The following is a 17,553-nucleotide window of genomic DNA, read 5'->3' as shown; positions in this document are numbered from 1 at the left end:
CGGTAGGGACGTATTCTCGATGTCCTCAAATAATGTGGCATGGTTGACCGTATCGAATGCTTTCGATAGGTCAAGCGCCACGAGGACCGTCCTATGACACGGCCTGGGCTGATTAAGTCCCTTATTAATATGTGTCGAAATGGCATGTAAGGCTGTTGTCGTACTATGTACCTTACGGAATCCATGTTGATGGTGGGCAGCAGGAAAATTCTCCACAAGGCTGGGGAGGAGTAATGCCTCAAGTGTCTTGGCTACTGGCGAAAGAAGGGATATCGGTCTGTACGATTCACCTTTGCTCGAATCTTTGCCCGGTTTCAGTAGTGGAATCACCCTTCCCATTTTCCAGACATCGGGTATAATGTGTGATTCCAAAGACAAATTGAGGAGTCTGGTCAGGTACTCAACTCCCAGTATTCCCAGATGCTTCAGCATTAGCATTGAAACTCCGTCAGGGCCCAGCGCCTTAGATGGTTTCGCGCTGTTGATGACATTGGTAACTTCGGCTGCAGTAAATTGTGGTGTGTCATCGGCTCGGAGACCACGTACACGACGGGTGGCTCTCCTTTTCGCTCTATCACTCTCGGGATGCTCGACAAACTGTCGGTTGAAGTATTTGGCGCACCTCTTCGGATCAGTCACAGTCACGTCGCCAAATGTGACTGAAATCCCATCATCCCTTGTGGAGGGGTTCGAGAGGGCTCTAACTGTTGACCACAATTTACCAGTTCCTGTTCCTAAGTTACATTGCTTCAGGTGCTCTAACCAAGTGTTCCGCTTGTGCTCGTCGATTATCTTACTAATCTCTAGATTTAGTTCTCTGATTCTAGGATCAGCAGGGTTAGCACGACGACGTTCATCACGCTCGTCTGCGAGTCCCGCCGCTTCGGCTGGGAAGTTGGGCCTCACTTGGGCAATTCGACCAGCGGGTATGAAGCGAGCGGCTGCTGCGTTGGTGATGTCCCGGAACTCCCTCTGGGCAACATGAACATGTAAGGGGGCGGGAGCTCACTGAAGCGGCGATCGGTGTATTCTCTGAAGCCTTCCCAGTTGGCTTTCTTTTGATTAATAAACGTCCGGCGTTCAGACGTTATGAAATCGGAGGGTCGGTTGATGGTGAGAATTATGGGGAGGTGGTCCGAACCCAATGAAATGACGGGTTGCCAGGAGACGTCATTTATCAGACCAGGCGATGCTAACGATAAATCTGGCGAACTGCTGCAGTCACCCATAATTCTCGTGGGCAAAATGTGGAGTCGTCTATCTGCTCTGCCAAAGCTATGCCCCTCTGGTCATTACCCAGGAGAGAATGCCAAAGTTCATGGTGGGCATTAAAATCTCCTAGAACCAATCGGTTATGCCCGCTCAACAACCACTCAATGTTTGGGCTATAACCTGGAGCACAGCTACCAACCGGCGGTATGTACACATTGTACAGCTCTATTTCGGCAGCCCCACACTTAACTGCTACCCCCATACATTCCATGTACGGGTCATTAGTGTCTAGCACAAGCGTGATAGGTCTATACTGCACGGAACGGTGTAATATGAAAGCCAGGCCACCACCTCTATTTCTTGTGCGATCCTTCCGTAGGACATTGTACCCATCACAATGTCGTAGGCTGCAGGTGGGATTCAGCCTTGTTTCCTGGATCGCCGCGACCCTTATCCTTTTCCGATTCATAAAGTCTACGATCTCACTAATCTTACCACGGAGCCCGTTGCAATTAAATTGCAAAAATGATGCACTCTCCGGAACTGGTACAACAATATTCGGTGTAAGATGCTGCGGCGGAGAATATTGTTGTGCGGGAGAAGTCGGTGGGGTCACATAATCAGATGACCCACTGCTGCTGTCATTGGCACAGCATCCTGCCACGAAGTTAGTTTGACTATACTCCCGCAGCGATGTTAGGCCGGAGCAGTTCCGGAAGTGCACCCATTCCATGCACCGGTTACACCTCACCGAAACCGATGGTGAATTCGATTTCGGCAGACGGCACAGTACCATGGTCCGGGGTTTTCCTCTATCCCGGCTCGGACCAAAAGCAGGCGGAGAAGGCTCCCCGGGATGCACCTTCTCCAACACGAAAAAACGGACGAGACAACACGTACACTGAGGTGGCAGCCGCTGGCCGATGGCTGGTATCCATCGGGTCAATCCGGTGCGTAGAACCCGACGCCGTGGGATTGACTTAACTTATTTGTAACATGTTGCAATTAGAAAACATTTTCTCAAATAAGTCTACATTTTATTCAACGGTGGGTTCACTTTTTTTGGGTGTAGAAGTATATCGGAGTTAACATTTGCCTCTGTTGTCATATTAGTCTTAATTGCGCGGAAGATATAAATGGCAGCTATATCTACATTTTAACCGAATTCAACCACATTTCACACATTTTACGATACAAAAATTATACTCCTTGTGTATCCAGCACCAGGATGATTTTCCAAAAAATTTCGCCAACAGCATGTAGCATATTTTCTAAATCACTCTAGTGATAATTAACAAAAACAATAAAATTTACCAAAATAAGGTAGATAAAGGTGGCATTCTGTCAATGATCTGTCGATGAAGGTCCTTGCATTTGCTCCATCTCCGCAAAAAATCATGACAGCTCATACAATAGTCATTATACTTCGCGCCAATAGTTTTTGCAAAATCTCCTATCAGGCAGCGACCCGTTATAGAAGATATCAGGAGTGATATCTGACGTCTCGAGAACATTAGCATATCTAGTGTGCGGTTTAAGTTGAAATGGGGCCATATTTGCTTGGTGTCGTTACAACCCTTGCAATTCTCCCATCGAACATTTGCCATCATAACAGCCTTCTCACGCAGCATGAGCTTGAAGGTAGCTAGGGGCATACCAACAAATTCTAGTTCCGCTGGAATATGTAAGGTAGTCCCTAGCCTTGCCAACTCATCCGCTTCGCAGTTCCCCGGTATGTTCCTATGGCCATGCACCCATATTAGGTGAATATTGTACTGCTCAGCCATCTCATTGAGAGATTTGCGGCAATCGATGGCCGTTTTCGAGTTGAGGAACACAGAGTCCAAGGATTTTATTGCAGGTTGACTGTCTGAGTATATATTAATGCCCACATTTTTTGGAACATTACTTCTCAGCCAATTCGCCACCTCTCTTATTGCTAATATTTCAGCCTGAAAAACACTACAGTGATTAGGTAATCTTTTCGCTATTCAAAGTTCCAGATCATTAGAATATACTCCGAAACCCACTTGTCCATCCAATTTGGAGCCATCAGTGTAGAAATCTATATATTCTTTATTCCCCGGGGTCTGTGTGCACCACGCCTCACTGTTGGGGATTAGAGTCTCAAACTTTTTGTCGAAAAGTGTAATCCACTACGTTAGGCACATCTGGCATTATTTTGAGGACAGAACTGTGACCGTAACCTTTTTCCGACCACAGCGATAGTTCGCGCAACCGCACAGCCGTTGTTGCAGCTGACTGTTTGGCCAAAATGTCTAAAGGCAATAGATGCAGCATGACATTAAGGGAATTTGTTCCTGTCTTGCTGAATGCGCCTGAAATACACAAACACGCCATACGCTGAACTTTATCTAAACAAGTCGGTTTCTGAAGTGCAGGCCACCAGACTACAACACCATATAGCATTATAGGTCTAACCACTGTCGTGTATAGCCAATGCACAATTTTTGGTTTTAGTCCCCACTTTTTTCCTATTGCCTTTTTGCACGAGTACAAAGCTACAGTTGCCTTTCTCGCCCTTTCTTCAATATTAAGCTTAAAGTTCAGCTTCCTGTCCAAAATAACGCCAAGGTATTTTGCACAATCACCAAAGGGAATTTCAATACCCCCTAAGGAAATAGGCCTAACCGTGGGAGTTTTGCGATCTTTGCAGTACATGACTAATTCCGTCTTTGCAGGATTTACCCCAAGACCATTGTCTTTCGCCCATTTCTCAGTTATCCGGAGGGCTCTCTGAATAATATCTCTGATTGTGGATGGGAATTTTCCCCTGACTGCCAGAGCCACATCATCTGCGTATGCCACCACTTTTATCCTTTCTTTTTCTAGAGTAACCAGAAGGCTATTTATAGCAACATTCCAAAGAAGAGGTGATAGAACTCCTCCTTGGGGAGTGCCTCTGTTCACATACCTTTGTATGTTTGCTTGTCCTAGTGTGGCTGAAATACGTCTCTTCATTAGCAGTTCGTCTAACAGCCTAAGTATACATGGATCAACATTCAGAGTTGTCAGTCCATTTAATATCGAGCTCGGATGGACATTATTGAACGCCTCTTCGATGTCTAGAAACGCCACGATTGTGTATTCTTTGACAGATAGTGAGCTCAGAAGACCTGCCCTTCGAGTATGCATGCTGTCGTTTCGAGAACAAACTTGAATCGATGCTAGTTCCAAGATAAATATCTATCATCCTCTCCAGAGTCTTAAGTAGGAATGAGGATAAGCTGATTGGTCGGAAATCCTTCGCCCTCGAGTGAGAGGCTTTTCCCGCTTTAGGTATGAAAACGACTTTTGTTTCCCTCCACTTTCCTGGGATATATGATAAGTTGATACATCCTTTATATATCACCGACAACCAGGGGATAATTTTGTCAGTTACAGCTTGTAACTCCGCCGGAGTAATTCCATCAGGTCCGGGGGATTTGAATGGTCCAAAGCTATTTAGCGCCCATCTTATTCTAGTTTCCGATACAATTTCCTCGACAGGAAACGACCGCTGAGCAACTGTGGCACCGCCAGTACATGGTTCAACCGTCTGATTTCCAGGAAAATGTGTGTCCAATAGTGCCTCCAGCGTCTCCTCGCTGGACGTTGTCCAATTGCCCTCCGATGTTTTAATGAAACCTGGAGCGGAGTTGGTGGATGCTAGAACCTTCCGTAGTCTGGAAGCCTCGGACGTATTCTCAATACTGCTGCAGTAATCATTCCAAGGGTTATGCTGAGCCTTTCTCAGTTCTCGTTTGTATCCACTCAGATACTTCTTGTAAGCGTCCCAGTCCTCAGGGGCTCTGGTGGACTTTGCCTTGTTATCATATTGAACGATTCCCTATACCTATTCCAGTCAGCTTTCCTAACATTTGACGGAAATATGGTCTTGGTGATATGAACATCAAATTTGAAACTGATGTAGCGATGATCTGAGAAGCTGTGTTCACTTAAAACCTGCCACTCAGATATCATTTCATTCAGTTCTTGCGAGGCCAAGGTGATGGCCAAAACCTCTTGCCTGGTTTTAGTGACAAAGGTTGGGGCATCTCCCTTGTTGCAAACTACCAGATTAGTACGCAAAATAAACTCTATTAGCGACTCTCCCCTTGCATTAGTATCACTACTTCCCCATATACTATGATGTGCATTCGCATCGCATCCCATAATGAGTTTCGTCTTTGTTTTCAGTGACTCCTCAACTAAGGTCTTAACGGCACATGGAGGCATCTCCCTGTCATGTCCCATATAGACCGAAGATACCCAAAATTTGCATTTGGCTATTTCTAAATTGGCAACGACAGTGTCTGCATTGCACATTGAAGGAAGCAGAAACAAGTTAAGCTCGTTTTTAGCAATTATGCAGGCTCGAATTACATCATTACCAGTATACTGCAATAGTTTGAACCCCGGAGTACTTAATTCACATATTTTGGTTCTATAAACATATGGTTCTTGAATAAGAACTATATCTATGGCCCCTTTCATCAGGAGAACTTTTAAGGCAGCACATGCAGCCTTACAATGATGAAGATTTATCTGGAGGATCCGTAGGACCATCGAGATTTTCAACAACCGTCACACAGCCGCTTCAATCGAGTCATCAAGAATGTTCTCTTCAGAGATCTCGGTGACTCTCGCAATAACCATAGGTTCAACTTTGGTGAGTTCTGAGGCAATAGAAACCTCCTCTCGCATACGGTGTCTATCCATGTCTTCAACTTTGGTATCTCCCTCGACTTCGCAAGAGGATCCGCTTATTTCTGATTCAGACAGAGGCTTGTCGATTTCCGAATCCTTTAGCTGATCGTTTTTATATACCTTCATTTGTATATAATGAAAGCCATAGCATACACGGCCCTGAGACTTTGCTAGATGCTAGATAGAGTGTTCAATATAACCACTGCATGCCGTCTTGGTCCATCCACTTCATCCAAACGGCCAACCTTCCAATCAGCTGTTGGAAGATGTGGATTGCATCGTTTCAGTCTATTTAAAATAGATTCAGGGTCAGAAGGGTTTGCAGGTATCCACGCATGTGCTCTAGGTCTAGCCGGTGTCTTTCTTCTCGACTAACTCTAGAGCAGCTCCTTCCCAAACTTCACAAATTAGTATCAGAGCAGCTTTAAAACATTCTATAGACCTCTGGTCCTCAAATGCGACTAGCTTAAATCGTCCTTGATACCAACCAGCCTCTTGGTGTCGAGGATCTGGGCCGGGAAACTTTCCCAGCACCTGTGAGTAGACGACAGACAGAGCATTCTCAATTTCCCCCCATTTTTGCTTTGGAACCATACCGTCCAATGCTCCTTTATTAATGATAGCCATCACAAGGCTGTCTTTAGCAACTGAGGCAAACGATCTTTGATCCCTTTTGGAGGATGGCAGCTCATCCGGCGATCGTTCCCTTTTTCCAGTCTCAAGAATTCCTTGAGCCCATTTTAAGAAATCGCTTTGTGCTTGGGTCGACTGATCCTAACTTCGTTAGGATAAACAAAGCATTTCTGCGTTCCTTGAATCTCTTTCGTGAGGGATTACCTCCTTTTGATGTCGTTACCTTAGAAAAAGTTCGACTTGTCATGGTGTCGCCACCTGTCGACCCGTCTACAGGTCGACTAATTGGGCCTAACTCTTGGTCATTGCCCAGATTTATAACTCCAGTCGATACCCGTCCACTGGGCCCTGAAGTTAGCAACCCAGTGGATGACTTGGAATTTCGCTGCATGGTGGCTTAATATCCCACCACACTTGAAATTCTTAGTAGGTACCTATTACGATGAGTTTATCCGCTATTGAAAAACACGTCCGTTCCGTTCGACGGTTGAATAGAGAATCGGTGGTTGATTTTGTCTTCTTATGAAGATATTTTGACTGGAGCCAGAAATTGACGACACGGTATAAACAAAAATATAATATTTCTTGTCATTATACCACCACAGCGTACAAAAGTTCCACTCCATTCGTTATTTGCCGTGCTTTAATTACTACAGGGTGATTCATACGCTGGTTTTAATGATGAATTATATTACTTTTGGTAACTGCTGGGACTGTTTTCTGTATTCAAACAATTTTGGTAGCAAACGCATGGAGACTATAAAGACATTCTAACAGTTTTGAAATATTTAGTTGGAGAAAATCTATTAACTTAATTGTATTTGTAATGTATTATAGTTTGGCAAAATGTTTCTGGGATAACTTTTCTATCATGGAGGGTTCACTTTTAACTTCGTACGTATTTACATAATTTGGTCATTGTGAATTATTTATTGATTTTTTGCATTTTGTAGATATTTTGCATGTGGAATTTTGCAAAGGCATATTGCGTCGGCATATCGGATTAGTAAGCAGCACTTTGGTAAGATTGTAGATGAAGTGTGCAGTGCAATATGTGAAGTCTTGATCGACGAAATTCCACCAATGACGAATTTTAACATACAACGAAATGCCGATACGTTTATAAAGTGGAATTTTCCAAATTGCGTTGGTGCAATCGACGGCAAGCATATTTCCATAAAATGTCCGAAAAAATCGGGAAGCATGTTTTATAATTACAAGGTATTTCTCTACAAGCTTATATATGTGAATATTTTTAACATACATTTTTACATTTCAGGGATTCTTCAGCATAGTGCTTCTTGCAGTGTCAGATGGAGATTACCGTTTTGTATATTTCGACGTTGGAGCATATGGATCGGAAGGAGATGCAAATATTTTTTCAAAATGTGCACTTGACAAAGCTATAATGGAGAATCGATTGAATTTCCCCGTACACGAAGAAAACAGTACTCCTTATACTTTCGTTGCTGACGATGCGTTTCCCCTTCAACAACGAATAATGAAGCCATATAAGCCAAGTAAAAACAACGCTTTGGACGAAAATAAACGAATTTTTAATTATAGACTTAGCAGAGCTAAACGATGCATTGAAAATGCTTTTGGAATAATGTGCTCTAAAAGCTACTGTCTTTCTAAAACAATGTCGTGTGGTCCGGACAGAGCAAAGTCTATAATTAAAACTTGTGCTTACCTTCATAATTTCTTGTTGAGAACCAGAAGAGATAAATATTGCCCAACTAATTTAGCCGATAGGAAAAACAGAAGAGGACAAGTAATAAATGGGAATTTCAGAAATCTTATTAGTAGAGATTCCCTATTCTTTTCTGACATATTGCCAGCTTCCCGGGGAAGAGTTGATGGGAGTGGATCTGCTGTGAGAGAAAGAATAATGGAATTTGTAAACTCTCAAGAGGGATCCGTACCATGGCAAAGGAAAAAAGCATTTTTGGAATGATAAAATAATATTTTTTAACAAACGTTTTTTATTTATATATTATAAGTAATTACTAACAACATTTTTAACTTATAAATAAAATAAAAAAATAAAATAAAATGTTAAATAAAAAACAATTCTACTGCTTTCAGTCTTATTTGAAATATATATTATATATAAAAAGGAAACTACTAGTGTAGAAAAGGGGGGGCCTTACTCTGGACGAGGGCGAGTGAAATATGTGGTGACCAATGATGACCAAATATGAGTAGTTGTCCAAATGATGGTGACGAACCAAAAAGGGGGAGCAACAATTGTTATTGCAAATACCGCATGTAATTTCTCATAAGAGAATGATGATGGTACAATGTGGGGAAATATATAAAGCGGAAATTATACAAGAAATAAAACCAGTCAAAATTCGGTTTGGGAAGAGTAATTAATTTTATTTGATGCTCACCGCTGGAGGTTATTTCACAAAGTGACTATATAATTTCATATTTCATTTCAATTTCAGATTTGTTTCTTTCTAAAGATACAAATGTAGCTGGAAAAATTCCAGGTTTTAATATCGATAAAGTATAAAAATTAATCAAGCATATTCGTTATCGTTACTATTAAATTCACAATAGTTAATAAAATTACGTTAATATTTAAATTCTCTAAACATTATTAATATTTCAACAAAAAAAAGTATATTTGTCTAAATGCAATTTAGACATGGCGCCGGCCTTGCACTTGTGCAATGTTTTTGGTCGTAACACATAAGACTGCAGCGATGGAATGCAATGCCTCCGCAAGAATGTTTTGATTTGGAACAATCGACTCGCTAGATTTCCTTGGCTTATTTCGTTGCCGGTTGTCATTCGTCTTCTTATTTCGTCGAATTCTAGCACTTAGGGGTGGCTGAACTCTCGGATGTTGTGGATGTAGGAGTGTATGATGAAATCTTTTGCATTTCATACATGTCGTTGTTGATGTACACTCCGTTGAGCTATGGCTTCTTGCAAGACAATTTCTGCAATAGCGATGTCTTTCTACGACCCTTTCCCTTTCTTGGATAGACATCCGTAGAAACTGGTTACAAAATCGAATTGAGTGATATCTCTGGCAAATTTTGCATTTGTATATATTAGAATTTCTCCTATTTCGATTGGAAGCACTGCAAGTAGTAAATATTATCAAAATTTTAGTGGAGTGTTTGATTTTTAACTAGTGAAACTTTGTTGGTTGTATTTTCTTGTAACATAAACGATTAAAGGTGGTTAGTACTACCATCGTTATGGTAGGGTAATACACACAACTTAACTATGGGACGAGTTATCGTTCCCGTCGAAAGCCGAATTTCTGCCACTCTTACGTTGTTATCAGAACCCATGAATGTTTTTTGTACTCTGCCTAGACGCCACTCGTTCGGGGGCAACAAATCATCCATGACTACGACCAGATCATCATTTTTTATGTTGGGTGTGGTAGTTTTCCACTTGTATCTTTTTTGGAGAGATTTTAGATAATCTTCCTTCCATCGCAAAGAGAACTGGTGATGCATAGCCTTGAGTTTCTCCCATCTGTTAATGAGTGATAAATTTTGGGAAATAGGCTCAGGGAGAGATACTAATGGAGCTCCTTTCAAGAAATGGCCAGGTGTCAACGCGTTAATGTCAGAGGGATCTTCCGACAATGCAGAGATAGGCCGAGAGTTTAATAAGCCTTCAATACGAGCAAGTAAAGTTGCCATTTGTTCAAATGTAAACTTATGGGCGCCTGCGATTCGTCTAAAATGAAATTTGAAGCTTTTTACTGCAGCTTCCCACAGACCGCCCATGTGTGGGGCGTGAGGAGGTATAAAACACCATTCAAAGCCATGAGACACATATTTTTGTGAAATATCATTTGATATACACTTATGAAATCGTGCAAATTCTCTAGATAATGTTCTGCTTGTACCCAGAAAATTTCGCCCATTATCCGACATGACTTTATGGGGGAGGCCCCGCCTCCCAACAAATCGGGCAAATGCAGCCTCAAACGCGGCAGATGATAAGTCAGAACATAATTCGAGATGGGTTGCTTTTGTCGAAAAGCATACAAATACGCAAACGTAGGCTTTCAGTGTTGGTGCCTTTCGTAAAAATGAGCTCTTTATCTCAAAGGGACCCGCGAAATCAATGCCAGTGACATGAAATGGGGGTGTGATAGCGCATCTTTCGGGAGGCAGGGGAGCCATAATTTGGAAACTTGCCTTATGCTTGTGTATGGTACATATTTTGCACTTAAAAATTACATTCTTGATTCGAGATTTCAACCGGGAAATGTGGTATTCCGTTTGAACCATTCTAGTCATGATACTTATTTCACCGTGTCCCAGAAATTTATGTAATTCGGAGAGATATAAATGAGAATATAATGAATTTCCGGGCAAAATTATAGGATATCTTTCTCGATAGGGCAGAAAAGAGTTTGCCAAACGCCCATTTACTCTTAATATACCGTTTGAGTCCATAAAAGGATTTAGTGGACATAGGCTGCTCTTGTTAGGGATAGGCTGGTTTTTTCTAATTAGCTTAATTTCATCTTTGTAATGCCTTTCTTGCGAAAGTGCTATGAGACGGATTTTGACAAAGTTCACCTCCGCTTGAGATAAATTAAGTGATTTACTTTTAACGGGAGATTGAAAATTCTTGTGGGAATTATGTAAAAAACGGAAAACATATGAAAGGACCCGAAGGGCCCTGTTAAAAGATGAGAATCTTTCCAAAATATCGGGGTCGGGAGAAAGTGTGTGCAAAGATTGTACCCTCTTGCCCAATACAGGAGTTTCCAATGGATTTTTTTTGGGCCAAGATGATATGGGATTAGTAAGCCAGGATGGACCATGCCACCACAGTTGACTATTTTTCAAATCTTGTGGTCTACACCCACGTGTACCAAGGTCGGCGGGGTTGTCATGAGTGGCTATATGTCGCCATGTGAAGTTTGGAAGAAGGTCGTGGATCATTGCAGTACGGTTCGCTATGTATGTCTCCCATGTCCACGGTGGTTTTGATAACCAACCTAACACTATTGATGAGTCCGTCCAGAGTATTATATCTTTGTGTGGAATACTAAGAGAAGAGATAACATAACGTACGAGTTTCGCTAATAAAACGGCGCCATTCAATTCCAAACGCGGCAAACTAACCGGTTTTATAGGTGCCACTTTACTTTTCGCCACTAATAAATTCGATAGCACAACATATTCTGATGTTTGGCATCTTATATACACACATGCACAATAAGCCAGTTTCGAGGAGTCGGAGAATCCATGTATCTGTATAGTATCAGACGGCATGTATTGTATCCAACGCGGTATTGAGATGTCTTCTATTAGTGGAAGGTGAGCAATAATGGAGTTCCACTTCTCCAAAGTATCCGAACCTACTTCCTCGTCCCATTGCAAACCTTCCAACCATAACTGTTGCATTAAAATCTTTGCCTGTATTATGACCGGAGTAATCCACCCAGCTGGGTCGAAAAGTTGAGCCACAGCAGAGAGAATTGAACGTTTGGTCACCTTCGATGGTGAAATTTCAAAGGAAAATGCATAGGAAAACGTATCTGAGATGGCATTCCATTTAATGCCTAAAGTTTTCGTAGTGCTTGTTTCGCTGAACTTGAGAAAATCTGAATCATACAAATATTCAGATGGAAGATGGGTTAGCAGCTGGGGATCATTAGCCGTAATTTTCCTTAATATAAATCCAGCAGATTGTAAACACGAAATGAGTTGGCTCTGGGCTTCTCGAGTGCCATCTATTGTGTAACCACCCGAAAGAATGTCGTCCACGTATGTTTCGTTTCGCAAAATTGAAGCCGACTTAGGGTATTGTACTTCTGAATCTGATGCTAGTTGCACTAGTGTGCGTATGGCTAAAAAAGGGGCGCAATTTATGCCGAAAGTAACTGTCTTTAGTTGAAAATCATTTATCGAACCGTTTTGCCTAAACAAAATCCTTTGGTAGGGTCTGTCTTCAGGGTGTACCATAATCTGTCGGTACATTTTCTGAATATCACCCCCGAAGACAAATTTATATTTCCTCCAGTTGAGGATCGTTGAAATGAGTTCCCGCTGTAAAGTGGGACCAGTACAGAGCATGTCATTGAGAGAAACGCCAGACTTACTTTTTCTGGAAGCATTAAATACAATCCTTACTTTGGTTGTTTTATGCTCGGGTCTAACTACGGCATGGTGAGGAAGATAAAATGAGCGATACTTCCCGTCAACCACCACCTCTTGTGAAATTGTGGGTTCTTCTCTTCTCCGAAAACTTTTCTTTGAAAGGGAGTCTTACCATATAGCGGCCATTATCCAGACGTACAGTTGTAGATCTGTAGTAATTCTCACAGTATTGATCTTCATCGGATAATGGAGAACTATTTGGTATTTCCTCCAGCTCCCAAAATTTACGCAATATGTCTGCCAGTACGGAATCCTCCGATGTTCTGACTGAAGTAGAAAACGAATGAACTTGAGTGGTCATTGGACCACTCAATACCCATCCAAAGATTGTGTTGTATGCGGATGACTCTCCACATACATTTTTCCGAATGCCGTCAATATTGATAAATCTTTCCGAGTCATTACCCAAGATTATATCGATTTGAGAAGATTTGTTAAATTTAGGGTCTGCCAGATCGAGATCCTGGAGATTGTTTGGACTTGGTATCTCAAACGAAACGGCAGGAATGCGTCTCGTGAGTTTAGGCAAAATAATAGCCATTATATCACAGCTTATATTGTATTTACTGGAGAACAATTTAAGTTGGCATTGTTTTGTAGCTGACTGCGTTTGTTCACCAATGCCTACAATTTCGTAATTCGATCTTTGATACGGGATGCGAAGGCGGGATCTAACCTTTTCAGAGAGGAAAGTTCTCTGAGAACCAGGGTCTATCAAAGCTCTAATGGTGAAGAAATTTCCTTCGTGTTCTATCTGAACTAGAGCCGTTCTAAGGAGAATCTCTTCACTGCCAGTAGAAAAATTAGCCTGAACCTGAATATTTGTATTCCCGCCTGAAGTAGAGGGTTGATTTGAGCATACTTGCTCTACAGAATTTGAGTTTTCCTCATGTGGGGATACTACGGCCTCCGCTGGAGATTGTGCCTTAAAGTTACCCTGATACTTCCTGGCCAACGGTTTCTGTTGAAGATGGAGTAGGGTATGATGTTTTTTACGGCACGTTAGACAAGTACTCTTGCTCTTGCACTCAGATCGTGTATGGTTCGAAGATAAACAGTTATTGCAATAGTCGTTGTCTAAAACAAACTTTATGCGCTCAGGCACCGTTAGTCTCCGAAATGCCTGACATGTCCTTATGCAGTGATTAGAAGAACACAGTCTGCACTCTATTGAAAGGTTTTCCTGTGAATAGTACGTCTGAACCTTGGAATTCTGTCCAGAGGGAAAACCGTACCTTTCCTTCGTATCTCGTATATTTCGTATCCTTTCTACAACCTCGAACCGGTCTACTAGAAAGGAATCCATTTGATCCCACATCGGCAACTCCCGATGTGATTTCAAGGATTGCTCCCATTGAGAAAGAGTCTCCTCCGGAAGCTTGGTAGAAATCAAATAAATCAGGATTGGGTCCCACCCCTCGGTATTAACACTCAAAGCCTTTAACGTAGCAAGACAGTCCCTTACTGTGGATTGAACCTTTTGAATAGATTCACTCGTCTCGACATTAGCAGAAGGGATATTAAATAAAATCTTCAACTGATTATCTACCAACACGCGCCTGTTCTCGAACCTGTCCCTTAATGCCTTCCACGCCAGATCAAAATTGTCGTCACACAAGGCATATCTTTTCACAATTGCCCCTGCACTACCCCTAGTTTTATTTCGGAGGTGGTACAATTTCTGAGCCTGGGTGAGACGTGGGTGATTCACATAGACCGCCGTGAACATGTCACGGAAAGACGGCCATTCCTCGTATCCCCCTTTGAAAATCTCAGTATCGCATGGTGGGACTTTGATACAATTATCCACACCATCGTTCACGGGATGTGAGAGGAATCTTGAGTCGAGAGAACCAGTCGTGGGCCTGCTTCTCCTTAATGTAACATTTGGGTGATGTGAGGCCTGTGTCAGTCGCAAAATGTCCATAATTGACGCCCGTGCGGAATAGTATGCCTCAGAGGACGAAGTGTAGTCTGATTGGGCTTTTGTCACGACTTCGACACATCCATCCGTCTCCGACACTATCATTAACTCCTCAAAAGCACCTTGAAGCCTATTCCACCGATTATCCAAATCCTCGAGTTTTACCTCGAGCAGGGAATCAGTATGATCGACAATGTCATGTCGTTGAAGATTGGTGCAGAACATACGAATATGATCGCACTCGAAAAAAAACTTGCTTTCAATTTGTGAAGAGCTTCGTGTCCCACTTGATGAATTGCTACCTGTAGCAGTGGATTCCTGGCCCATTCTCAATATGAAATTCACACCACGAAATTCAAGAATTATTACAAAAATAATGAGATTATGGAGACTTATGGAAATTATTGAGTTTTGTGCGGTGAATGATATCTATGAGAATTTTGCTGAATTTGATTGCAATGAGCAAATGCACCATAAGTGCAATAATGTGAAATTACCAAAATGAAAATGCGTAATCCAGAGGATCGATAAGCAGTATTGAACCAGTGGTTCCGTCTAATTATTCTTGCCAAAGGTCAAAATTAAAATAAATAGACATAGATTTCCAAGTGACCCCAAGGTCGTAGTGTTAAACTTTGTAATTGAAGATCCAAAAAACAAAAAATACTTATTTAGCATAAATTCCAAATGGTTGACAATTTTCAGAATAATCTACAGAGTTTTAAAACTTGTAGTCATTGTGATACACCATATTACTTCAATAGCATTAATCATAAGATTTCAATAGTAATAATCATAAACAATTCTATTATGATTTAATTCCAATTAAATTCCCATCATACGACAATAATTTCAAATGACCGCCCTGCCATTGTCCACTGCTAATATTAGTGTAAAGAAGATCATGGATAATTTACTCGATGTGTTTTTCCGCACCAATGTTTCTCATTTCATTACTGTCCTCTTTCTTTATGCTTCTAGTTATTATGTTTTACCCTCATTTTCGAAAAATGCGTTTCGTAGGTGATGAATGAGAGAATGTCAAAATATTGCATATGGGTGACATTTAATGCCCTTGACAACTTTCAAACGAGTAATAAAGTAAAACGAGTTAAAATCATTATGTTCGAGTTTAAACCGTTATGTTTGGTAAAAATTCTCGTTTTCTCCTTTAAGATATTTCTTATGCAATAAACTAAACCGTTATATATGCCAAATTTTTACTTTGTTATATATAGGTATTTTATAATAAAATTTGAAATGAGGGAAAAGAGTTAACTTGGAACTTACATCGATGTGATTTTCTTGAAACTTGATTCTGTCGAAGCGGCTAATCCAAGAATATTGAAATACACGTATAAAATTTAGAATTTAGAAAAGGGGGGTTTCACAAGATTTTAATTATTCTTCGTTAAACGGACGAGCAAATTTTACGGTTTATGCCATAGAAATTAAATTCTCGCTTCACGTTATAGAAATATATATTTTTGAACTTGGCGAAATTTGCTAAGCAATACTCCAAATTTGGATCATTATCACATCTAAGCACCAAAAAATTGATTTTCCACCTTTCCTTCCGGTTAAATACACTTAATTCTCTTTTTTCCTTTTTCCTTACAAATTTTATGAGCTATTGTAGGTCACATTAACTCTAATTCTATACCAACCGACTATCATGTGTCATACACTCACCGATTCCGAGTAAGAACTAATCATGCAAATGAATGTAATCCATAATTTACCTCATTTCTTAGCTGTGGTGAATATGATCTTCAATTGCTGGTTCTGCTCTCTTTTCGAAGGACCATGTAGAAAAGGGGGGGCCTTACTCTGGACGAGGGCGAGTGAAATATGTGGTGACCAATGATGACCAAATATGAGTAGTTGTCCAAATGATGGTGACGAACCAAAAAGGGGGAGCAACAATTGTTATTGCAAATACCGCATGTAATTTCTCATAAGAGAATGATGATGGTACAATGTGGGGAAATATATAAAGCGGAAATTATACAAGAAATAAAACCAGTCAAAATTCGGTTTGGGAAGAGTAATTAATTTTATTTGATGCTCACCGCTGGAGGTTATTTCACAAAGTGACTATATAATTTCATATTTCATTTCAATTTCAGATTTGTTTCTTTCTAAAGATACAAATGTAGCTGGAAAAATTCCAGGTTTTAATATCGATAAAGTATAAAAATTAATCAAGCATATTCGTTATCGTTACTATTAAATTCACAATAGTTAATAAAATTACGTTAATATTTAAATTCTCTAAACATTATTAATATTTCAACAAAAAAAAGTATATTTGTCTAAATGCAATTTAGACAACTAGAATAATAAAAAAAAGCTAATATCGAATTGGAAAAAAATTCAGTCAAAGTAGAATTGAACATAATTTGCTTACAACGTTTAGTTGTGGTTAAAACAATAAAGTGTGTGGAAAAAAATATAAAAAAATAAAAAAGATGTTAAAAAGTTTAATTTTTTATCTAGTTATTTTCTAGTTGTTCTTGTTGCATATCATATGCTATATCACTGACACGCCGTTTAAAAATAAGCAGCTCCCTTGATGAAAATGTATCCATTATCGATTCTATGTGATGTAGAAAGCGTGCATGAGGACTCTGTTCATGTTCTGCTAAACCCGCCATTCGATCCATGCTTTCTTTGATATGGTAACTATTTTCCGTCATGTCCTTCATATATTGCATTCTAGCAGATGAAGCTGAAGTAGATGTCGATGTATCCTTAAAATAACAAATCGTATTAAAATATAATAGAATATATATAGAATCAAAAATTACATAGACTAGAGCATGCTTTTTTCGAAAACTTACATATGAATAAGATGACTGCGTATTTTGGAGAGGCTCATTTTCGGTAGTTGTTTCAAGCACCACTGTTGAAAATGTG

General features: G+C 40.5%; 1 protein-coding gene across 1 annotated transcript; it reads right to left on the bottom strand.

Annotated features, from left to right (window-relative positions):
- Window positions 1-9,746: 9,746 nt before the first annotated feature.
- On the bottom strand, window positions 9,747-14,961 carry LOC142235484 (uncharacterized). Its single transcript, XM_075306736.1, has 2 exons — window positions 12,823-14,961; window positions 9,747-12,599 (listed from the first exon to the last, which is right to left on the bottom strand). Exons 1-2 carry the CDS (start codon window positions 14,959-14,961, stop codon window positions 9,747-9,749), a joined length of 4,992 nt encoding a protein of 1,663 aa, XP_075162851.1.
- Window positions 14,962-17,553: the final 2,592 nt, after the last annotated feature.

The sequence above is a fragment of the Haematobia irritans genome, chromosome 4 (assembly GCF_050003625.1).
Source record: "Haematobia irritans isolate KBUSLIRL chromosome 4, ASM5000362v1, whole genome shotgun sequence".
NCBI lineage: Eukaryota > Metazoa > Arthropoda > Insecta > Diptera > Muscidae > Haematobia > Haematobia irritans.
This window is presented reverse-complemented; position numbering and strand designations above follow the sequence as displayed.

What these genes read in the sequence shown, in the direction of transcription:
- LOC142235484 (XM_075306736.1), bottom strand. Translation starts at nt 14,961, where the DNA reads ATGGGCCAGGAATCCACTGCTACAGGTAGCAATTCATCAAGTGGGACA. An exon ending in TGGATAATGGCCGCTATATG is followed by an intron (nt 12,600 to 12,822) that starts GTAAGACTCCCT and finishes CCCACTTTACAG; the next exon opens with CGGGAACTCATTTCAACGAT.